The sequence below is a fragment of the Festucalex cinctus genome, chromosome 11 (genome assembly GCF_051991245.1).
Source record: "Festucalex cinctus isolate MCC-2025b chromosome 11, RoL_Fcin_1.0, whole genome shotgun sequence".
Lineage (NCBI taxonomy): Eukaryota > Metazoa > Chordata > Actinopteri > Syngnathiformes > Syngnathidae > Festucalex > Festucalex cinctus.
This window is the reverse complement of record NC_135421.1, coordinates 25216493-25240274: the sequence shown is the minus strand read 5'-3', so window position 1 is coordinate 25240274 and position 23782 is coordinate 25216493. Positions and strand designations below refer to the sequence as shown.

The 23782-nt window shown below is 42.2% G+C and overlaps 1 protein-coding gene across 2 annotated transcripts in view; it reads right to left on the bottom strand.

The window, feature by feature from the left end:
• The window catches only part of lrp2a (low density lipoprotein receptor-related protein 2a), a 56883-nt gene that overhangs the window by 16703 nt on the left and 16398 nt on the right, over positions 1–23782 (bottom strand). For both annotated transcript variants that reach the window (XM_077536489.1, XM_077536491.1), the window contains 37 exons: positions 23247–23439; positions 22705–22830; positions 22482–22612; positions 21476–21613; positions 21112–21393; positions 20398–20637; positions 20199–20318; positions 19827–19943; positions 18177–18557; positions 18004–18018; positions 16992–17240; positions 16369–16580; positions 16103–16287; positions 15806–16034; positions 14743–14920; positions 14446–14574; positions 13688–13854; positions 12603–12746; positions 12406–12515; positions 11491–11668; positions 11205–11418; positions 10298–10537; positions 9897–10085; positions 7943–8875; positions 6731–6896; positions 6491–6649; positions 6093–6382; positions 5741–5941; positions 5594–5620; positions 5466–5501; positions 5154–5396; positions 4938–5063; positions 3851–3970; positions 2597–2728; positions 2296–2497; positions 1932–2227; positions 360–1026 (listed from right to left, as the gene is read on the bottom strand). In XM_077536489.1, the coding sequence (XP_077392615.1) occupies positions 360–1026; positions 1932–2227; positions 2296–2497; positions 2597–2728; positions 3851–3970; positions 4938–5063; positions 5154–5396; positions 5466–5501; positions 5594–5620; positions 5741–5941; positions 6093–6382; positions 6491–6649; positions 6731–6896; positions 7943–8875; positions 9897–10085; positions 10298–10537; positions 11205–11418; positions 11491–11668; positions 12406–12515; positions 12603–12746; positions 13688–13854; positions 14446–14574; positions 14743–14920; positions 15806–16034; positions 16103–16287; positions 16369–16580; positions 16992–17240; positions 18004–18018; positions 18177–18557; positions 19827–19943; positions 20199–20318; positions 20398–20637; positions 21112–21393; positions 21476–21613; positions 22482–22612; positions 22705–22830; positions 23247–23439 (7765 nt within the window). The remainder of the gene's footprint in view (positions 1–359; positions 1027–1931; positions 2228–2295; positions 2498–2596; positions 2729–3850; positions 3971–4937; positions 5064–5153; positions 5397–5465; positions 5502–5593; positions 5621–5740; positions 5942–6092; positions 6383–6490; positions 6650–6730; positions 6897–7942; positions 8876–9896; positions 10086–10297; positions 10538–11204; positions 11419–11490; positions 11669–12405; positions 12516–12602; positions 12747–13687; positions 13855–14445; positions 14575–14742; positions 14921–15805; positions 16035–16102; positions 16288–16368; positions 16581–16991; positions 17241–18003; positions 18019–18176; positions 18558–19826; positions 19944–20198; positions 20319–20397; positions 20638–21111; positions 21394–21475; positions 21614–22481; positions 22613–22704; positions 22831–23246; positions 23440–23782) is intronic.

The following is a 23782-nucleotide window of genomic DNA, read 5'->3' as shown; positions in this document are numbered from 1 at the left end:
GATCTCCTTTGCTCTGCTGCCACCTGCTGGCCGTTTGTGTAATAACTACCATTTCTGCAAACGTTCTTTGCAGTTGAGAGGCTGCATCAAAGCCTTATGTTTGCTCTACCATAAAAAAAACACACAAAAAAACTTATAAATATGTCTTTGGGACACTTAAAACATTAAAAACGTATTTACACGTTATTGGGAGCAAATCGCCTGACACCCCTATTTCTGTTTTTTTTTTTTTTTTTAACGATTATGCTGATTTTGTAAGAATTTAAATTGTAATTGAATTTTGACTAATTGCACAGCCCTAATTGTACGCATATAACGAATGATCAGTCAGGCTCAATGGCGACATCTCATCTACTCACCCTTGTTTGGGATGCAGCACGATGGCTCTGGGGTTCTCGAAGCAGTAAGTGTTATTCGCGTCGACGCAGTGTTCCGCCAGTTTCCTCACAAAACGACCGTCCAGTTCCGACACTTTAAGGCAATCCATGAAACTGTCCACCCAGTAGAGTTTCCTGGCGATCCAGTCGATGGCGAGGCCCTCGCCGTGCAGAACCCCGTTGACCACCACTTCTCTGTCGCTGCCGTTGAAGGCCATCCTCTCAATCACCCTGCGGCTCACGTCGATCCAATACAAGCGCTTGTCCACGCGGTCAAAGTCCATCGCCACCGCGCTGGTCAGTCCCTGGAGTATCAGCGAGTAGGCCCGCCCGTCCGTCGACAAATTCCTGAGGTAGTAGCGGTTGCTGAAGATGAGGTAAGGCGGGATGTTGCTGTTGTGGCGGCACCTGCGCCCGTCCGGCTCTCGGAGGAAGCCCGGCGCGCACTTGCAGACGTACGAGCCCACCGTGTTCTCGCACACCTGGCTGCACACGCTCGGCGTCTCGGCGCACTCGTCGACGTCGTCGCACGTCGTCCCGTCCGACATCAGGCGGTAGCCGCGGCGACAGGTGCAGGTGAAGCTCGTGGGCGTGTCCGTACAGTTGTGGTCGCAGCGGTGGGTGGTCGGGTCTGTGCACTCGTTGATGCCTGGAATTGGACAAACAAGCAGAAAAAATATGATGCATTGAAACTGTCAAATTCACACACCTTCCCCGAGTGACACGTCTTCAATTTGCCTCATTTTTATTTCATTGTTGCTTTATGATGTCAAAAGAAAGAATCTGAAGTTTGAACCTCCCAGCTCAAATAATTTTCGAGTTGTGGCCGTTTAAAGTTTGGGTCAGTGCCACGCCCACTTTTGTAATACGGGAATTAACAATTTACACAAAATTTAGGACCATATTTGGAAGCTCACATCTTTTGTTTTAGGGTAGGTACAAACCTGTAATTTGTTCTATGTATTCTGACCATTTTTATCGGAATCTGCAAATACAAAAAAACCACAGGTGTGCGATTTTTAAAGATATATAAAAGGGATACTTTAATTATTTCGCCATTTTTGGCAGTCAAACATTAATATTTTGTCCATAATTCATTTGATACTTTCACAATTTTTAGTGTACAATTAGTACCTTTAAAAACACATTTTGCAATTTGCTGTCGACTCAAAAGGACAGGTCACCAATCACAGCTCAGCTTGTGACATGTCACATGACCAAACCTGGAAAACAGGTGAGCTGTGATTGGTTACCTGAGCCCTTGTGATGTCATTTTCAGTCGACAGCAGTCTTATGGGCCATAAGAATGCCATCCATCCATTTTCTGAACTGCTTGTACCTCACAAGGGTCGCGGGGAGTGCTGGAGCCTATCCCAGCTGGCTATGGGCAGTAGGCGGGGTACACCCTGAACTGGTTGCCAGCCAATCGCAGCCCATAAGAATGATCACATTTAAAAAATATATAGCCACATAGTTGGGGCGATAATGGTTATCGGGATATCACGGTGAAAACTAAAAATCGGATACACAACAGTAAATCTTCATCACACTTACCACATCCTTTCTCGTCACTGTTGTCGGAGCAGTCGTCGTCCCGGTTACACACCTGGCTCAGCGGGACGCAGTGCCCGTTGTCACATCTGAACTCTCCCGGCGGGCACGTGGGCGGGGGAGCGCGGCACACGTGCTCCAGCTCGTCCGACTCGTCCCCGCAGTCGTTGTCCCCGTCGCAGACAAAGTCGTGCGACACGCATCGGCCGTTCTGGCAGGTGAACTGGTGCTGCTGGCACGGCCGGTAGGCGCAACCCCGCTCGTCGCTGCTGTCGCCGCAGTCGTTTCGCCGGTCACACCTGATTTGGAATAACGTCATGACGTCGCGGCGCCGTCACCGCAAAACCGGTTCGATTCGGCGTCACACCTGTAGGAGCTGCGTATGCAGAGGCCGTTGCTGCAGGTGAACTCGTTGACGCCACAGGATCTCCGCGAACAGTTTTGATGCTCATCCAGCGCATCCGCGCAGTCGGCGTCCCCGTCACACACCCAGTCTCGAGGAATGCACTTGCGCTGAGGCGGTTGGTTGCGCGCACAGGTGAACTCTGCGCTTGAACATGTGCGGTTGGCTGCGTGCAATCAGAGAGACCAACGTCCGCAGTAATGAAAATTTCAGTGAGTGGCAGAATGAAGAAGCTGATCATGATGATAAATAGTATCGCGCATACCACAATTGTGCCGCTGGTCTTCATCACTCATGTCACCGCAGTCGTTGTCGCCGTCACAGATCCAGGAAGTGGCGATGCATCTGCCGTCGTCACAAGGGAACTGATCTGCATTGCACGTCCTGGCTAGCGTGGCTGCAAAGACAAATTGTACACCAATTCAACGTTATGTTACGGCGCAATTCTGCCAGTAAAAAAATGGGCGTAAATCTCATATTTTTCCCACAAATTTAAAACTATTGCTCCATCCTCACGTCGTCATATTTTTACATATTATTCAGCAATTTAAAGTGTTGAAAATAGCTTGGGAACAGATCAGTTAAATCTCTTGAATGCTCAACTATCTTTTTAAAAAAATCCTCTTTTCTCACTCTGTGGGAGTCGCGTGGCATTATGTTGCCTCAAGATTGAAAGTCTGGGGAATTTTTGACAACAAATGATAACAATTAGGTTATACATATTTGAGTATGCCAGTTTTGTTAAAAAAAAATTAAAGTAAGTGTGTGCAGATTAATTTCTGAAACTTAAAACTGCTTAGTCAGCTCATTGCTGTATTTATTGCATCACTCGTGGCTCTAAGACCTTTGAAAAAGCGTTAAGATGATGATGTAACCATAGCTTGATTTTCTTTTCTTTTTTTTGGGCTTATTAAATTTACAATCGAACATGATTTTGGGTTGGCGTATCGATTTTGGTACTTAACAGTATAACAATATGAAGCATAATACCAACATGAATGACGTCGTTTTGGTAACTTAAGATTGTTTTTCTTTTATTTGCTGAAAAGCAGTGATTTTGGAGATGCGAGGATTCCAACTGTTAGCGATTTTTAGAATTGACACATTTTTCATTAAAGATAAAGGAGGCAATCCAACGCTTTAAAAAAAAAACTATCAAAATAGCCCGAGTAAGTCCACATTCCCATGCATGGCGAGCTAGCTAAACAAAAGCCAAAGTGAAGCTAAATGACCCCCACAGGACAAAAGGAGGTTGGAGGGGGTGCGCCACAGTCGAATCCAACACACAATGGGAGGCCTGGCTGACCACCTCGTCAACAAAGAGATACACCGCACGGACTCACACTCTGTGCCGCATCACTCACCACTTCTTAGATGGGCGGACAGGCACAAACACACAAAAAAACACCCAAAAAAAAAACGGGGGAAGGGGGATGTGACGGTGGTGATGAGTTCAGACACACAAAGCCAGCAAAGGCCAGTGGAGCCATTCGAGGTAAAAGAGTTGTCTGACACTCACTGCAGGAGAGGGGTTCATCAGAGCCGTTGGCACAATCGGCCCCTCCGTCACAGTACCAGTGGGCGGGGATGCAACGACCGCTGGAACAACGGAACTCGCTCTGGGAACATGTGGATGTAGCTAAGGTGGGAAAAGCGAAAATGTCAAAATCATGTCAATGAATTGTGAAAATGTTTCCCTGATTAGTTTTAAATTGTCATAACACTATTCACCACTAGATGGCAGACATTGTTTAATAGCAATCACAGGAAAAGATGAGCCACGCCATGGTGAAAAGCAGGAAATCGTGTCTTTCAGGTAAAATAGGAAGCAGTTTAACAATGCATTCAACAAATTTAAAGCAAGCATGTGTGCCTAATTTGCTTACAAACTCTTATCAGCCATGTAATGTTTTGTCATCACATCATGTTAACACAAAGATATGTATATAAGATAAGTGTATACTGTATGTATACTCAAATTACACAAACAACAGCAGGAACTGTTGACAGCTCATTTGAAGCCCAGTTAATTCATTTGCTCCCAAAAACATATAAATGCGTTCTATTTTAAATGTTTTTAAGTGTCCCAAAGACGTATTTATATGTTTTTTTTGTTTGTTTTTTTAATGCTCGAGCATACAGAAGGTTTTGATGCAACCTTTCAACTGCACAGAACAGGTGAAGCAATGGTAGTAATTACAAAATCGGCCAGCAGGTGGCAGCAGAGTATAAGAGATCAACCAGGGCCAATTCGAAACAGATTTGTGAATAATGATGAAACTTTACTATATTCTAATGCTAGTTGCTGCAAAACAGATAGAAATATACTTAGTTTTCTTGAAGAGAGTCTAATCTTTCTTTTGGTAGGTTCCATGTTTTTAATAGCAAGAGAACACAATATTCTGTGGGCCTTGCAAAATCAGTCAAAATCCAGTAAGCGAAGGGGGTTGCTTCCTGTGAAAATGGCTGCGGGTAAATGATTTAAAATTCAATTTTGACGTCTCTAGCCATCAATGGCACTGAATGAATTAAAATTTGTTTCCTCCAAAAACATCTAAGACTAGAGAATCCTTATTAGATAAAAAGTTAGTTGGCGTTATACTCACCACAGTGCGTCGGACTCTCATCACTCATATCTCCGCAGTCGTTGTCTCCATCGCACAGGTATGAACGCGGGATGCAAATGTTGGTCGACTGGCACTTAGTGTGCTCCGGCTGGCAGGTTCTTTCAGCTAAATAATCAATTCATACATTATGGTTGTATAATACGTATATATTAATTAAGTAAGTAGGTAATTTACAAATAACCGTATTTTACTTACGGCAATTTAGCTCGTCTGAGGTTCCGTTGTCATAGCAGTTATTAATGCCGTTGCAAACATACTCCTTGGAAATACAGCGGCCATTGTTGCAGGCGAACTCCGTGCTGGGGTCGCACTGCCTGAACAGACAGCCCACCTCGTCGCTGTTGTCGCCGCAGTCGTCGTAGTGGTCGCAGCGGTAGTGGTACGGCACGCATCGCCCGTTGCCGCAGGTGAACACGGTGGGGTCACACGTGTGGAAGGCTAACAAAATGGAACGTGTGACTTGCAAGAAATCGCGTTCGACGCGCATACATCGAACGCTCGGGTTACCTGACAAGGCTACAAACGATGACAGGAACTGAGGGACTGCATGCAAAGATGTAAGCGGTTGTGATTAGTTTTGATTTGTTACTAACGGCTTGTTAATTAAATTCTAATCAAGAAGTAAGCATACACACCAACATAGTTGAAATCAGTCTTGACTCCTAAGAAGCAATTATTTTTAGAGCGAAAGACAGTTTGTTAGTGAAACAAGACTTTGACAGTGAAGTTAATTTGCAGTCATGAGCAAACAAGGGAGAAAATCAACACAACGGACGTCCTACCACAGACTCTCTCCAGTTCATCACTGCCATCTCCACAGTCATTGTCATTGTCACATTTCCACTGGGAACGAATGCAGCGGCCATTCAGGCAGGTAAACTGACCAGGCTGGCACCGAGTACCATTATCAAGGATGCAGTGCTTGTTGTCGGCGAGGTACCATTGGCCCTCTGATGGACAGCGACACTCGGCTCCATTGGGCCCTAATAGGATCACAATTCATGTTTTGTTTTTTTGCAATTAAGTCATTCACTGCCATCCCAGGAAAAATTGATCTTTGACGTCTATATCCGTCAGTGGCAGTTAATGAGTTAATATTATGCTTGAAAGACAATAATAACAAAACATGCATACCTGGTGTACAAATATGACTGCAGCCTCCGTTAAACTGCTCGCAAGGACTGACACACTGCTGCTGCTTCCCGCTGGCCATAACATGGACATCCATCGGCCGAGACGGAAGGTTCTGAATCATCACCGTGGGGTCGGAGCAGTCGTGTTTGTTGGCGCGGTAGATGCTACGTGTGTTCCAGTCAGTCCAATAAATAAACTGCCCGAACATTGCCATGGCGAACGGGTAGATGGCCGTGCTGACAATGACCTCCCGATGCGATCCGGTCAGAGAGGAGCGCTCAATTTTCTGTCTGATGGCAGAGCAAAAACAACAAAGATAGCAATACTGTGTGAGGAAGACTAAATAACTGGTTGGGTGAAAAAAATAAGTCAGAACACAAAATATGATTTAGTCTTACAAGCTAGCATCAGCCCAATACAGCCTTTCCTCTTCATAGTCTAAGCTCAGTCCATTGGGCCACACCAAACTGCTGTTCACAATCTCTCTTCGGAAGTTCCCGCCTAAGGTAGCACGCTCGATCTTTGCATGGGTTCCCCAGTCGGTCCAATACATGTAACTGTTTCGACAAGATGGGATTCAAGTCAGGAAATTCAAAGCAAAACGTCAAGAAGCAATCTACAATGCAAGAAAGCCTTACCCCCTGCAGGGGTCCAAAATGATGGCCCTCGGCCTGGACACGTGTGCAATAATAGTCCTCTGAGATCCATTCACAGACATAGAGCTGATGCTCTGGTTAGCATAGTCGCTGTAGTAAATCCGTCTATTTATCCAGTCGTATGCAATGCCATCAGGGGCCCCTAGATCTGTCACATCATACAATATGAACCACAATTACATTTGAAAATCACCGAGAAGGATCTGAATGTCCAGATCTAAGGGTATTAATCTGTCACATGGTGTTCCACAGGGTTCTGTTTTGGAGCCCTGCTGTTTTCATTGTATTTACTGTCCCTGGGCTTCCCATAACAACTTAATTTTTTTTTTTTTTTTAAATTCAATTACCCAACTCATACAAAATTTTTCAGGACCGACCCAACATTTTCTGTTATGCACTTAAACAAAAAAGTTGGGTCAAAAGAATAACCCGTTTTGTGGTTGTTTTGTGGCTTAATAATTAGACCCAATTTAATGGTGAAAAGGATTAAGCCAAGAAGTTGGGTCGGACACTTCCGACCCAATTCGGGTTATTTTTGACCCAACTGTTTTTAGAGTGTAGAGTGTGCTGAAGTTCTTTTGTAGTAGGGGAGGGGCTACTCAGGTCCAGTGACACATTTTAGTACCGTTTGAGTTACGCCCCAAAAAGTCAGGAAAACCCAAATGGTGAAAAGAGTTTAAAATGCTGTATCTGCACAAGTGTGCTCGATATAGACCGATATTGTTTTTGCAGGCCTGATACCAGTGCCTATTATTAGTAGTCTAGGAGGCCTATAACAGATCCCCAAGGTTATCAGCGCCTTTAAAAAGTTCAATGGAAACTTAAACAAGTAAATACCATAGCTCTCTATGTTTTCTACAAAAATAAATTTTTCCAAAATTTAAAAATACCTGAAGTCTTAAACATTCACATTTCTTTGTTTTAATGTCGAACAAAAACAACAGGGTCAGCAGCATCTCTTATAAAGACAATAGTTTTAGATTGGCCTTTTATCAGCCGTCAGATTTTTAAAAAAAGGCCGATACCGATATTCGTCAAAAAGCCCAATATCGCTGGGTGATTATCGGCGCCAATATCCCTAAAGTGTACACAAGTAACTACAAAGTTACTCTTCAGTCTTTTTTTATATTTAGAAATGATCTCTAAATTCACTTGACATGGCCTTTAAAGAAACTAAGTAAAACTGTTGCCTACCTGAAGCCACCACGACTGGAGCTGAAGTGGGAGAATACAAATTGATGTAGCTGATCTTGCTAGCTCCTGCACCCGAACTCTGAGTGAAGTAGATCCTTCGGTCAGCGAGGTCAAAATCCAGCGCCACGGAAGTGCGTGGCACGTTGACCACGGGGAAGGGCACGGCATGGTCTTCCGGGTCGAGGCGCAAGCTGCGCACCGTGCTCTCCGTGGTGTAGATGAGATAGTCGTCCTTTGAAACCGCACAGCTCTCACCATCCGCTGCGAGATTCCCAAATGCGCACGCGCACTTTCGGGATGCGTTGCCAATGTCAGCGCTTGGCAGAGCAAAGCAGAATTGGGCACAACCTCCGTTGGCGTTGACACAGGGGTTATTGTTAAGCTCTTGGGCTGTGGACGGCTGCAAGCGCCGGTCAAAAATGGTAACGTCCCTCAGCATGTTTATGTTGTCTCTTATGACAGCAGGTTGCTCTGTGCTGCCGGGTTCTTTGCTTGCTTGGAAGACCTTCTTGAGGTTTCTGTCCACCCAAATGATACTCCCTTGAAACACGGTGATCCCGTAAGGAGTTGGGTAGCGACTGCCATAGCGCACCACCTCGGTTTCCCCTCCTTGGGGGCTGACTCGGGCAATCATATCCAGAGAGTCGTCAACCCAGTAGACGTATCCGCTTTCCTGGTCCAGAGCGAGACCCCGCGGGGTGATAATTCCCGATGATACTAAAATTGTGCGGTTGGTTCCATCCAAGAGCGCTCGTTCAATTTTGGGGTTTTGGCCATAGTCAGCCCAGAATAAGTATCTATTTCGAGGGTCCACCACGATGTGACGCGGCATGTCCGCCTGGGTTTTTAACAGGACCCTTCGGAACGCGGTGTCCAGGCGAAGAACTTCAACGTATGTCTCCGTCAGGAAGGCGTTGGTGAAATAAAGGTTTCCTGGGGACAAAGTTAACAGATTTCATGAATCTATTTTCATCATCATCATCATCATGCAGAGACTCTTACATATATACATTTCTTTATTTGGAATTTATTTGTCATTACACTGTTTTCAACAATAAAGTATGTTTTTATAGGATTTGAACTGCAATTCTATTCTTAAAAAAAAAAAAAAATATATATATATATATATATATATATATATATATATATATATATATATATATATATATATATATATACACACACACACACTTTTTTAAAATTTTAAATAAAGTAGTTATGTTTCCATCTTGAATCTGACATTTAAAATGGTGCCTTGAAATACAAGTTTAATTAGTGTCATGTAGGACAAAAAAAATAATCAAATTCAAATCGACATTGCATTGTAGTAGAATGCAATTTTCAAAAAGCAAAGGCTGCAAATAAAAAAAATCAGTTTGTCAGTAGTCTGCATTTTTTTATTTATATAAAGCTTGTTTACATATTTATTTATTTATATAGTATGTAGATAAATTCAGTGCTTAAGAAGTGCGGTCTATGTTTACTTATTGTATCATAAAACATAAAAACAGTTGAAGCGATAAAGCCACACAATTTTTGCATTATTGCATTAATGTGACTTATGATTTAATGACTCATGTTAAAGACTGTGTGAAGTTGTCACACCGAACACTTAAAAGACTGCAACTCAAAGTGTTTAGTAAGTTTACTTTAAATTAAAGTAGAAAAATAAACTCTTTAATATGAATTCCTAAGTCACTTTCCTTTATTTCAGCGTGTTACTTGTAAAACCAAATTATTTATGCATAAATAATCTGATCTTGCTTTTTATAATACAGATGAGTTTTTTTGTTTTTTTTTTGCTTGCTTGTTAACAAATACTTGGAAAGTGGACCTTGTAAAAAATAATTGTAAAAAAGTGAAGAAAAAAAAAAGTAATTAGATTACTTTTCAAACTCGTTCAGCCCCAATAAAGAGTGATGTATGTCTATGGTAAAAAAATAAAACTGCATACCTGCAGCCCAGTCCACAGCTATGCCACGTATCCCGTTGCGTCCTATCCCACTTGTCACTACACTACGTAATCCCGAGCCGTCTGACTTGATTCTTCTGACCCCGTTCTGTGCTGTGACCGTGCTGCTGAAGTCACACCAGTAGATGTAACCAGATGCCATGTGCACATCGACGTGTAAAGCATTCCGGCCTGAAAGAGCACAGATAATAAACTCATTCGAAGCCATGACATGAAATGAGCTGAACGTTCCTTTTTTAAAGTCAAGCATTATTACGACAATATCTAAATCTTATGTCACAAACAGTATCAAGAGTTTGGTCCCATTCTGAAATATGAAAAATAATAGCCACTCATTTGGTTCTCTACACAAGTTTAGAATTTCACACGAGCCAATGACTGACCTCGGCCTGCCACTGGCACCATCGCTTCCGAGTGGTCCGTCCCTTCGAGACTGAAGCCTTTGATAGCGGACAGCGTGGAGATGACAACGAAGGACTCATAAGGGGCGCAGGTGGAGTTGTCAGCGTTGAGTTTAAAGCCCGTGGCGCAGGCGCACGTGAAGAGGCCCCGCGGCCTTGGCAAGCACAGATGCTCGCACGCAGTCACGTTGTTGGTACAGCCGTTTGTTGTGCCAGCAGAAGCTGAATATGGATAAAATCAATAATCAGCAATTTACAAGAAAAATTGACAGGTTTTTTTTATGTACTCTCTTGCCACGATACAGTGGTGGCTTAACATAAGACTTTAATTCGTTCCGTGACCATGCTCGTGACTTGTATGTCAAAGCATCTTTCACCATTGAAATGAATGGAAATTCCATTAATCCGTTCTAGCCTGATCCCTCAACGACCCAACATGACACGCTATTATATTGTACGTTACAAAAACATACAATATAATGATTTAATGCTGCAATTCAATTAATTGTGCTGCTCCCTCTGGTGTGTCCATCTTGGCCACCAGGGGGTAGTATAGAAAGGATATGCAGACACTGTCAGTGACTCCTCCGTAAGATGGTGTAATTAAATAGGTGGTTCGGAAAATGAATGAATGAATGAATGAATGAATGAATGAATGAATGAATGTGTTGGTCCACAGTTTGTGTTTGAATATCCATTGTTTCTTAATAACGCACTATTGATGCTAACTATTAGCATACTGTATTTTGAATTAATGAGGGGATGAAAAATGGTTAATATATATGTGACATTGTAATAATGACTTGAGCATTGTCATCATTGTAAAAGCTTAATTTTGGATACAGCAGTTGTACCAAATGTTTTGTCTGGTGATTTTCTTTCTACTCACAATCTCGGTAGTGGACTTTCAGCACTCTGAGTCCAGACACATTATCCCGTATCACAACCCTGTTGGCGCCTGTCAACTTGTCCGTGCGCTCTATGACCTCAAAGTCGCGGTCGGTGAAGTAGAGGAAGTTCTGATAGACGGCGACACCGCAGGGGTGAGCCAGACCTGACACCAGGCTGACGCGGTTCGTCCCGTCCGGATCCCCACGTTCAATCTGTGGATATTCACAATTAGTGTCTGTGGTTGTCTTACAGGATGTAGAAAATGTGTCTGTGTGAAGACTGACCATGCCAGTGCTTGTAACAGCCCAGTACAGCTTGTTCTCTTGAATGTCCACAGTAAGGAACTCGATGTGGTCCAGGTTATTGGTGAACAGCGTGACAGGGTTCAAACCATCCATGTCTGCAGACGCCACCTTGGCAGGGATGCCACTCTCCGTCCCTTGGTCGGTCCAGTATAGTTTGCTTAAAAACGTGTTGTAGGAATAATTGTCAATAATAAGTAATCATACATTTTCTGCAATGAAGAACTGCTTCTGCTTGCAATGAAGAATGCTTTGCACTCACGTTCACATAACCTAGCCATATATGTTATCATATATTTGCTGCAATGAAGAACTGCTTCTATTTGCAATGAAGACTGCTTTGCTTGCAAAGAAAAATTGCTTCCGCTTGCAATGAAGAATGCTTTGCTCAGTTCCCACTCACATTCACATAGCCTGGCTATTTGAAGATGACTCAAAAATCTGAGGAGCCACAACATCTAACGCAGCAGAATGGTTCGAGCCAGTCTGCTGAGGTCGCCTGTTTCCTGTTAAGAAATGATTGCAAACTTGACCACACGTACTCAGTAATCTTCTGTGTTCCAACTATACCTTGATTTGCATTTTTAGGGTTGGAACACCCATCTAACTAGGGGCGTGGAAAGGGCGTGGAAAACCAAATAAATTGAGAGGGTGAGGAGAGGAATCTTCAGAGAGTGCAGGAGTGAATTGTATCAGTCAGTTCCTCTTCTCTCTCCTCACGAGCCCTGAGCTGAGTGTCTTCTCTCCTTTTTGTGTCGTGTTTTATCGATATCAAACAGGTAACCCTGACACATGTAATGGATGAAGTTTGTCATGTGTACTAGTGGGCTAGCCCTTGTCGAGCAATTGAGAAGGCTCAGAGTAAGTGTGGAAGGCTTGTTGTGAAACAGAGCTTACCCACGTGCCGGGTCCACAGCAATTCCAACAGGACTGCCAGCGCCAGTTGGAGAGCCATTATTTGTGATGAGAGTTTTTCTGTACTGGAACTCTCCTCTCAGCTTCAAAACCTGCACAAGGGTCTTACTGTTCTTCTGTTCCTAATCGCGCAACATAATGAAACAAACTCAAGTTTTTGTACATGGTCTCACTCTCACCTCAATCGACTGTGTTGACGGGTTGGTGTAGTAGAGGTTTTCTGATATCCAGTCTAGGGCCAGACCCACAGGAGACCCCAGAACGGCTGCAGGTGCAAACTCTGTCCGATTGGTACCATCTGACTTCACTCTGTGGATCTCACCCTGAAAGGCAAATAAAGATACGTGATGATGATGTCACTGTTGTCACATGCACAATTCTATTAAATGCAATAAATAAAAAAAAAGATACCTTTAGCAAAATAATCTTGCTCAGTTTTGATTGACACTGCCAGAAAGTGGATCCATTTAATATTTAATATCTAATATTAATATTTAAAGGGGGACTTGACTTATTTAACCATTTTTGGCAAACATTAATATTTTGCCTATAATAAATTTGACATTTCATTATTTTTCACGTACACTTAGTATCTTTAAAAGCACATTTTGCAACTTGCTGTCGCCTGAAAATGACATCACAAGGGCTCAGGTAACCAATCACAGCTCAGCTTATGAATGTCACATGACCAAACCTAGAAAACAGGTGAGCTGCGATTGGTTACCTGAGCCCTTGTGATGTCATTTTCAGGCGACAGCAAGTTGCAAAATGTGTTTTTAAAGGTACTAATTGTATGTGAAAAATAATGAAAGTATCAAATTAATTATAGACAAAATATTTTTTTATTTCTAGAATGGGCTAAATAAGTGAAGTATCCCTTTAATATGAGGCTGTTTTTTTTTTTTTCCAACACCAAGTGGGACACAATCATGAAGTGGAACGAAATGTATACTATAGGCCTATTTTAAACATTTTTTTTTTTTAACAAATAAATAAACTGAAAAGTAGGATGTGATATTATTCACCCCCTTTTCTCTCAGTGCAGCCAACTGTCTCCAGAAGTTCCCTGATCACTTCTGAATGACACAATGTTGACCTAAATGACTGATGATGTTAAATGTAATCTAGTCGCCATATAAAAACAATAACTTCAAGGGGGGCTGATATTACCTCAGGCACAGTATTACCTAAGGCACCGTTGACAGTATTGTTTAGCAAAGACATAACAACCAGTGGATGACTGGACACATGGACTGCAACTCACTGGGTGCTCGACCCAATAAAGGGTCTGTTCACTGTCATCAAAGTCAACGTCATAGCCGTTCTGAAGCCCAGCAACGGGCACCATTGCATCATTGCTTCTGTCATCCGGGTTCAAGGAAATGCCGTAAATGATGCTGTCTCTCACCACCACCAAGAAAGGATCCTCAACTATGAAAAGGAATTGAAAAATACATTATACATTTGTTGTAAGTACACATTTCCTGAGACTTATCATCTACTGATGAGTGAAAGTATGCTCCACAATCTTATTTTCTTAGTCAGCACAGATTAGAATCAATCAGTTGTTGAGGTGCAATTTCATTCTTGGATAATCATTGGCCTCTGGGGAGACCGTGTTGGCTTTCATGTCCTGAAACCTGAGATGAGCTAAGCTGTCCACATAAGAAAATTCCTTGGACTAAAGGCTCCTTGTCTCCTTAAGACTTTGGAATCATATAGGCGCATTTTTTGACGTAGCTAGCAAGTGGTTCCTAAATTAAAAATATAGGGGAAATAAGCCAGACTGGCATTCACTTTTGATCAAGTAGCACAACAATCTACTTTTCTACTATTACTACTTGCTTTTAAAATTTTGAATAAAACTTTAGAACAATACAATTCAATACAAGCACTGTCGGATGTCACACTAGAGGTAAAGTATACAGTACGTCACGATTTGGCCATCTCATGTAGAAAAATAAGCTAATCAAAATAGCCAAGTAAATACAGTTATTATCTGAACACAGACACGACACATACTTTTGGTACACGTGACTTGATCTGCTGCCAGCGTCCACCCCGAAGGACACGCACATGAGTAGAACCTTGGTCCAATGGCTGACAGCAGGCAGATGTGAGTGCAGGGGTTCTGGGAGCAGTGATTGGTACCTACAAGTGAATGCAGTTTTTTTTACTGCTCTCCAAAATGATTCGCAAATAACATTTGGACCCAATTTATACAGAAAGTTCGGCAATACTTTTTAAGGTGTCAAACTAATTCAACCTGCCAATGAGAGAGGCTACAATGCGGTGCGATGCCGCATGTCTTTGCCATACCTGCTGGCTGTCGGGCTGGATGCATTGCCACAAGACCCATGGGCTGAGGGAGGTTGAACAGCATCACTGTCTGGTTATCCCCATGCCACTTATGGGCTCGCATCACGCGATTGATGTATCTGTCGGTCCAATACACAAAATCCTCAAAAATGGTAATCGCGTGGGGATGTTGAAGAACCTTTTTTTTTTAATAGAGAGTAGCAAAGAAACAGAAGAAAAAGTGTCTTAGAATATTCAATTCAAAACGTTTATGCTTTGACTAGGCATAAAAGCATTGGGCCGCTTTACAAACAATCCTGAATTTATTTGGCTATATTGGCTGAATGTATTGACCCATATTAATTAGAACAAAACTGTCAGGAAGGTACTGGTCTAAACATATATTGGTCCATCAGAATGCACTACAGAGGCACTGCATGGAGCTGGTTGTCCATGCAAACCCAAATGCAGTACATAATGTCTCAAAAGTCACAATACACTTCCTTTCTTTTAAATTTAGCCTAGGAATCATTCAGGCAGACATGAGTCAATCAGCGTTTGACAATGTAGGCTTTTCAGTTTTCCATCACTGATGAAATTCTAAACTCCTTGAGCAGGCACTCACGCAAAGCCAAGGAAAAAGTCTTTACGGAGGGTTGCACTATATACAGCTAGTCTTCAAGGCATTCGAATGGGGATGCAAGAAGTAAAACTGCAACGACTCCTCCGACGATACTAAAAATATGAATGAATTTGGTTTCTTTCCTGTAAATTTTGCACTGCAATTAGCTGGCAACCAGTTCAGGGTGTACCCCGCATACTGCCCGAAGCCAGCTGGGATAGGCTCCAGCACCCCCCGCGACCCTTGAGAGGAAAAGTGGTTAAGAAAATGGATGGATGGATGGATGGATGGATGGACGGACGGCTGGACGGATATTGTAAATTTTAGGAATTTATTAAAAGTGAAAAGTGACTTTTGGGACCCTCTATGTATCATGTAGGTAAGAGGACTGGATGAAGCCTCAGAATTCAGTATTGTGGCCCAATACTTTTGTCTAAAATGTGACGAAGGTCATGGACTCACCAGGTCACTAGCCAAAACTTGTTTCCTATTCTTGCCATTATAATCGCAGTAGTCTATGAAATCCAAGTAGGCGTCAGCAAAGTACAACAAATTGTTGGGATAATCTATGGTAAGACCGTTTGGCCAGTAAAGTTTGTTGCTTATGATAATCGTTCTCAGTTTTCCGTCCATGCTGGCCCTCTCAATGTGGGGGTTCCTCCCCCAGTCCGTCCAAAACATCAGGTGAGCGCTGCAAAGAGAAGACTTTTAAAACCAACTTTTTGGATAATAACACATTGTCTTTGGTTTTGCTCTGACCTGTCTCTTGGGTCCAGCACCAGGCCTCTGGGGTTGGTGATGTTCTCGCTCACCAACACGGTCCGGTGACTACCATCTAGTCTGGAAACCTCAATTGTCTCCAGAACGTAGTCGCTCCAGTAGAGGTTCCTGCCCACCCAATCCACAGCAAGGCTCTCCGTCACAGTCACCCCACTGTCAAATATCTGTCGACACACGTCTTTCATTTAAGCCAACGTGTTTACGAGAGCGTTGACTAGTGATCAACACGGAGGATCAAAACTCACCACAGTCCGATCACTGCCGTTTTTATGAGCGCTCCAGATCCTGTCCTGGCTTGTGTCGGACCAGTACACTCGGTCGGTGACCGAATCAAAGTCAAGGGCCACGATGTTGCGTCCGTCCCGGATTATCGAGTGCACCACGTTGGGCTGGGTGCTGATGTCATCTTGCACGATGTGATTCCGACTGGCTACCAGCAAGAAGGCTTGACGGGAATCTGTTAAACAGACATCGTATACTTTCGCATGTCTATTCTCATGCTAATAGGAGCGCTTGTTAGCTTGCGCATGACCACTCAACCCTACAACAGGGCTGGTAAATAGACCCTTCTCAAATGTCCACCCTTGGGGAATGCACTTTTGCACAAATAATGAGAGCTATTGTGTTACAATTCCTTTCAGCGGGTTATCTATGTGCAAGAGGCACGCTCCCCATAAACAGTCCTTTGTTGATGATAATGTCCTAATTACACCAGTGATGAACGCTGACTGACATATACGTTAATTATCTCATCTAAAGGAATCTGAGCAGCAAGGACAGACAAGAGGGAAGAAATTGGCAAAGCACCCCCCTTGTATTGTAGCTTATTCCTGTAAAGTTTAAAATGAAAAAATATGGGAATCGTCACCTGAGGCCTTGCAGGTCCGTCGGTCCTCTTCGAGAGCGTAACCATCGTGGCAGTGGCAGCGGAAAGAGCCTCTTTCGTTAAAGCATTGCTGGCTACATAGTCCAGGAGGGTGACATTCGTCGATATCCTCACAGGTTTTGGAGTCGTTACTCAGTTGGTAGCCCACAGGGCAAGTACACTGGGCCCCGAAGGGCCCTTGGATGCAGCCATGGGTGCATCCAGCATTGTTGTCAGAGCAGCTCTCCTGATCTAAGTTGGATGAATGAAACACCAAAAAAATCAGAACCAGCATGGATATAAATCCTTGTAGTGTACATGCATTCACAAAGAATGTCATGCATGAAATTGTGTTCTATTTAATAACACAAACACAGCCACAGACACACAACTTTATTATATACCCAGTCAAGAAAAAGCGATCAACTGGGTTTAACCATGTAAAAACCAAAAGCACACTATAGGATCATTTCTGCAGTGATTATATTTCAGATGTTGACAAGTTATTTAACCCCAACTGATGCAGTGTTGTATTCTATCAACTATAAAACTATTTCATTGGTCTGTATCAAGCAAAGAAAAATTGAATGATATTGATAGGTGGTCATCCAGAGCAAAAATCCATTTCGATTTGGCTAGCGACGTTTACAAAAAGTTAAGGCCAACCCACTACCTGAAAACAACAAAATAACATTGTTTGCTATTAATACATTTATTCTTTCCTGAATCCTGATGGCATTGGAATTAGGACGTTTTATTTCATTTAACTCAAATAAGTCAAATTTAGGAATCATATGACAAATGAGAATATTGATCATAATCTACGGTTAGTACGTACAAGATCCTGATGAAGGAGTGTGGTGAAATCGAAACAATGTCTCAGGGAAATGTGTGCCAGAATCATAATAAAAAGCTGTTCAAAATCTTTCATTAAAGTCTGTGACTTCTTCTGGACTGGGCATTGTTATTAATGAATCAGCATTTCTACTAAAATGATTTGAGTTTTTGTTCCTACCTGGCAAAGGCTCGTCTGAAAGTTGTGAGAAAAGCAAGAAAGGAAAATCACAAATCATTTTCAGGTTAACGCAAGTCAAATCACACACATGCATGATTTGAACAAAGACAGACAAATAAACACCGTATTTTTATGAAATGATACCTTTGCGAAGTTTTTAAAAGGTGACTTACTGCACAGCGGAGATTCGTCGGCACCGTTCGGGCAATCGGGAGAGTTGTCACACACCGCGGTGATGTTGACGCACATGCTGAAGCCGGGGCACTGCCACTGCCAGCTCGGGCATCGGAAAGGCGGCGTGGGGCAGTCCCGCTCGTCGCTCAGGTCCCTGCAGTCGTTGTCGCCGTCGCACAGCCAGCCGCGCAGCACGCAGTTGCCGTTGTCGCAGCGGAAAAGCGAGGAAGGGCAGGTGCGGGGCGGGCAGGCGTGGTGCTCGTCGCTGCCGTCCGCGCAGTCCGAGTGGCCGTCGCACTCCCAGGTGGACGGCACGCAGCTGCCGTCTGACTGGCACTGGAACTCGCTCTCGTGATGGCACATCCCTGGCGGCCTCGTCGCTGCGAACATGGAATATATTATATCTAAACATGAAATGTTTTCCAAACTGGCTACAAATCGAAATGGGGTATGGGCTAATCTAATGAAGGAAGACGAACATACAATAACCCGGATTAAAGAATATTCAGTGGCTGCTGATGAAAAAAGGTTTAATTATTAGGTAGGAAAAATATGTTTTTATGTCTGTCTGCTAATTTAATGGCAAATCAATTTGAAAATCTTACTCATGCTACACTCTAAAAACAGTTGGGACAAAAATAACCCAATTAGGGGTTTAAAAAAAAATGTACCGATCCACTTTATGAGTTCATTTGACCAAATTTTTGGTTGTTTTATACAAAATGGCAATTTTGGGGTCAAATTAATCCAAGTACAGGATCTAACTCAACTTTATGGGTTGTTTTAATGACAATGACAATTTTTGACCCAAATTTGGGGCAAATTAACCCATTGATCTGACCCAACTTTCGGGGCTGTTTTATACAAAATAATAATAATAATAATAATTATTATTATTATTATTATTATTATTATTATTATTATTTATTTATTTTGTATTCATTTATTTATTTATTTATTTATTTATTTGTTTGTTTGTAAAACAACCCAGAAGGTTGGGTCCAACTGACCCAAGTAGATGATCTGACCCAACTTTCTCAGTTTTTTATACAAAATGACCTAATTTTTGTCCCAAAGTTGAGTCAAATTGACCTAAGTAGATGATCTGACCCAGTTTTCTGGGTTGTATTATACACATTGACCCAATTTTAGACCCAAAGTTGGGCCAAATTAACCCCAAGTAGAGGATCTGACCTAACTTTCTGGGTTGTTTTATACAAATTGACCCAATATTTGACCCAAAGTTGGGTCAAATTTACCCAAGTAGATGATCTGACCCAATTTTGTATGGGTTGTTTTATTCAAAATTGTTTATTTATTGATACAATCCAGAAAGTTGGTTCAAATGAACCCAAGTAGAGGATCTGAACCAACATTATGGGTTGTTTTATACAAAAATACCCCCTTTTTTATGCAAAACAACCCAGAAAGTTGAGAATTGGTCCATTTTTGACCCATAGTTGGATTATTTTTGACCCAACTGTTTTTAGAGTGTAGTGCCTCACAAACCATGATTGCCACTGCACATCATCGGTTCATTATTGTGCTTTTGTGTCAATTTTAATTCACCTCGTTATTGGCCCTCATTAGATTGCCTATCTAATAGTGTCAAGTGGGCAAGAATAAAACATTTCATTTCATGTACTTACGACAGCCTTGCTCGTCTGAGCGATCCGTGCAGTCAAAGACACCGTCACATCGGTAGAAGGAGTTGACGCACTGGTGACCGCGGGAGCACTTGAACTCGTTGGCAGTGCAGTTGTAGACTGCAAAATCCAGTTGAGCATAGCAAAGCTTAAAGTCTGACCTTTGTTATTTACATATGCTGACCTATATTGTTGTGCAATAGCGGAAATGAGCTCAACAAACAGTGCTTGTTTTGTTTTACAGAGGCTGGAGTTGACTGGTAAAAATGTGTGTGGAAATTAACGTATGCATATGAACGGACTGAGTCTTAGCAATATCATAAATATCCAGTCTAATGCAAACAGTGTTTCCTCTAAGAATGAACGACTACTCACTGCATCCTTGCTCATCAGCCCCATCCACACAATCGCGATCGCCATCACAGACATAGCTGGGGGCTATACAGCGATGATCTGGACACTGAAACTGGTCTGGATGGCATGTGCTACTCTGATCTGTGGACAAATATTGACCTTAATGTGAATCTCAGACCAAAATTCTATTAGTTCCCAGGGTGAAAAATGAGAAACTCACGGCAGTCCGCTTCATCTGAACTGTCGCCGCAGTCGTTGTCAGTGTCACAGCGCCAGGTGAGCGGGATGCAGCGGTGGTTGGCGCAGACAAACTGATTGGCCGGGCAGGTTCCAGGCACATGTGTCGGGCAGTCGGACTCGTCGCTGTCATCCAGACAGTCGTTGTGGCCATCGCAACGCCACTTGGCCGGCACGCATCGCCGATTGGCGCAGGTGAACGCAGAAGGGGAGCAAGTGGTGTCTGGAAAGAAATCAAAGTCATTATATGGAAGTGAAAGTATCAACATGAAAAACAGTTTTGGCATTAAAGGGATGCTTTACTTATTTAGCCATTTTTGGCAGTCAAACATTAATATTTTGCTTATAATAAATTTGATATTTTAATTAATTTCCATGTACAATTAGTACCTTTAAAAACACATTTTGCAACTTGCTGTCGACTAAAAATGACATCACAAGGGCTCAGGTAACCAATCACAGCTCAGCTTGTGAATGTCACATGACCAAATCTAGAAAACAGGAGAGCTGTGATTGGTTACCTGAGCCCTTGTGATGTCACTTTCAGTCGACAGCAAATTGCAAAATGTGTTTTTAAAGGTACTAATTGTACGTGAAAAATAATGAAAGTATCAAATTAATTATAGACAAAATATTAACTTTTTATTGCTATAATGGGCTAAATAAGTAAAGTATCCCTTTAAAGGGAAAACGTTACTGTTGATGCCACAGTTGGCCTCATCGCTGTTGTCATGGCAGTCGTCAACACCGTCGCATTGGTAGTTGTTTGGGACGCATTTGCCGTTGCCACAGGAGAAGGAGTTGGCGCCGCACTGCAGTGTTGGGGGCTCGCTGGAAGGGTCTTCCACACACGTCTGCTGGTTAGGGGACAGCTTCATGCCGTACGGGCACCCACACACTCGGTGGGAGTCGGGGGCGGGGAAGCAAAAGTGGCTACAGTCCCCGTTTGGATTTGTCGGACGGTTGCACGGGTTGGAACCTGCGATGGGGTGGAGTCAAGTCAGGAACATGCTAGTACGATGTGGAATCAATATGACTGAGCTGTCGAGAAACACACTGACCGATTTGAGAGTTGGAGTTGAAAGATTTGACGTGCATGATGTGGCTGATCCCCCGTCGGATAACAACCATCTCCCCACCGTCAGTCTTGCGGACGCGGACAATTCCACCCAGGCGCCAGTCGGTAAAATAGGCATAACCTGGACAAAGAGCAATACAGCATTTATCATTTGATTCTTCTATATAAATATGTATAGAGTTGTGTTCAAATCATCTTTCCCAATTGAAATGAATGGAAACGCCATTAATCCGTTTCAGCCACTTTTCTCTCTCTGGTGTGTGCGTCTTTAGCAGTATAATACAGTCATTTGGGCAAAAACAAATAAGAGTTTCACAACTACATGACTCAGTAATCTGCAGTAATAAACATTTTTTTTCATAGAAGATAAAGATTAATGCCTGTGAGTTTTATAACACCGCCACATAGATGCTATTTGTTAACCATTCGATGTCGGGTAACATTGTGTGTTAGCATTGAGCTAACTGACATTCTTTTCAAACTACTATTACAAAAATTTTTATGTTCAGGAACGTAAGAAATTACAAGTAAATAAATACATCTTCATCAATAAAATAATAATAATAATAATAATAATAATAATAATAATAATAATAATAATAATAATAATAATAATAATGTGCTTTTACTATTTTGTCTTTTTCCGTGTATTAATAATTTTGAAAGATCATAGATAACAGTAAAAATATTTTAAAATAAAAATAAAACAAACACAAAAATCTAAATAAAAATATATATTGAATAAAATACAATAAAATAATAAAATACAATATAAATCACAATAAAAATTTCAGTTAAAGCAATGAAATAATGTAGCGAATTAAATTACCATTACTAAAACAAACATTTCAACAATTACGAATGCTGTCCATTTATGTCAACAGTCACATCAAGTATTACACATGGAATGGAAAAATGCTGAATTGTGCTATATAAATAAAGATGACTTGACTTGACTTGACCTTTAAATGTATACCAGGGCTAATTACCTTCAAAGATGGTGAGGCCAAAAGGATGGGACATCTGAGTAACGCGGTCCAAAGTAATCCTGTTATGTCCATCAAAATTACTGTGCTCAATTTTGTCAAAGAAGGCATCCACCCAATACAAACGCATTGTGCTGTGTGGAGAGGAAATATTAGGCATGAGTGAAAAATAAATACAGCTTTCAGTCAATTAGATTTTGCTGGCCCGGGCCGTTGCATGGCTCACCTCCAGTCAATAGCGAGACCATTAGGCCAGCCAAGAGTGGTGTTTACAATAGACAGGGCATGTGACCCATCGCCCCAAGCTCTCATAATCTTTGCTGGCCGGTACCAGTCGGTCCAAAAAATATATCTGGAAAAGAAACATAAACAAGTAGAATGGATGTGCTAAAGTATTTGACCTGGTTAGCAACAACATTCAAATGAATTGCAATTCCACTTTTATTTTTTTATTATAATAGTGCGTAAGCCCAATGCCTGGTATTACTATTACAATACCGCCCTTCATGCTACGCTAATCTCTTCATGTGGATGCAGAGGCCTTATGACTTTGAGGCTGTTGGAAATAACAGCTTGTGCTGAATAAGAATTTCTCCATGGATTTATTTGAGGGCATTTTGTGAATAGGTAAGCGCCACTGACATGTGGATATGCTTCATAGTGGAGCCTACAACCATTCGTCCATTCATTTTCTATATTGCTATAATGATTTTCTATATATGCAAGGCAAATAATCAATTCACATCTACGGATATGTGATTGATTTACCCAACAAGAGGATGAACCACGATGGCCCTCGGGTTGTTCAGGTTCTGAATGATAGCCCGTCTGGACTTATCCGTGACCTTCATGACAGATATGCTCCGGTATCGCGGGTCCGTCCAGTAGAGATTTTTAGAAATCCAGTCGTAAGCCAGGTCTTCCACGCTGTCCACTCTGTTGGCCGCCAGCACCTCCCTGCCTGTGCGGATCAAAGCAGTTAGACGACTCTTTAACGCAGAGATGAAAGCATGAGCCACATTTGAATAAATATGCTGTCAGCTTGCATTTTCTTCAAATGGACCGGAAGGGAAAAACGAGAGCTGTTCCAAAAACAACACGTGTAATCAGAGCAGTGGAGCATCTTTTTTTTTTTTTTTATTTAAACTGGTGGATTTGCATGTTTATACGCCTACGTCTCTACTTACAACTATGTTGTGGGTCAAATTGACCCGTTTGGAAAATCTAAAAAAAAAAAAACTTTGGTTCAACTTTGTCTGCTGGCCTTCGTTTTTCAATTTTTGTAAGATTAAAAACATTGCATT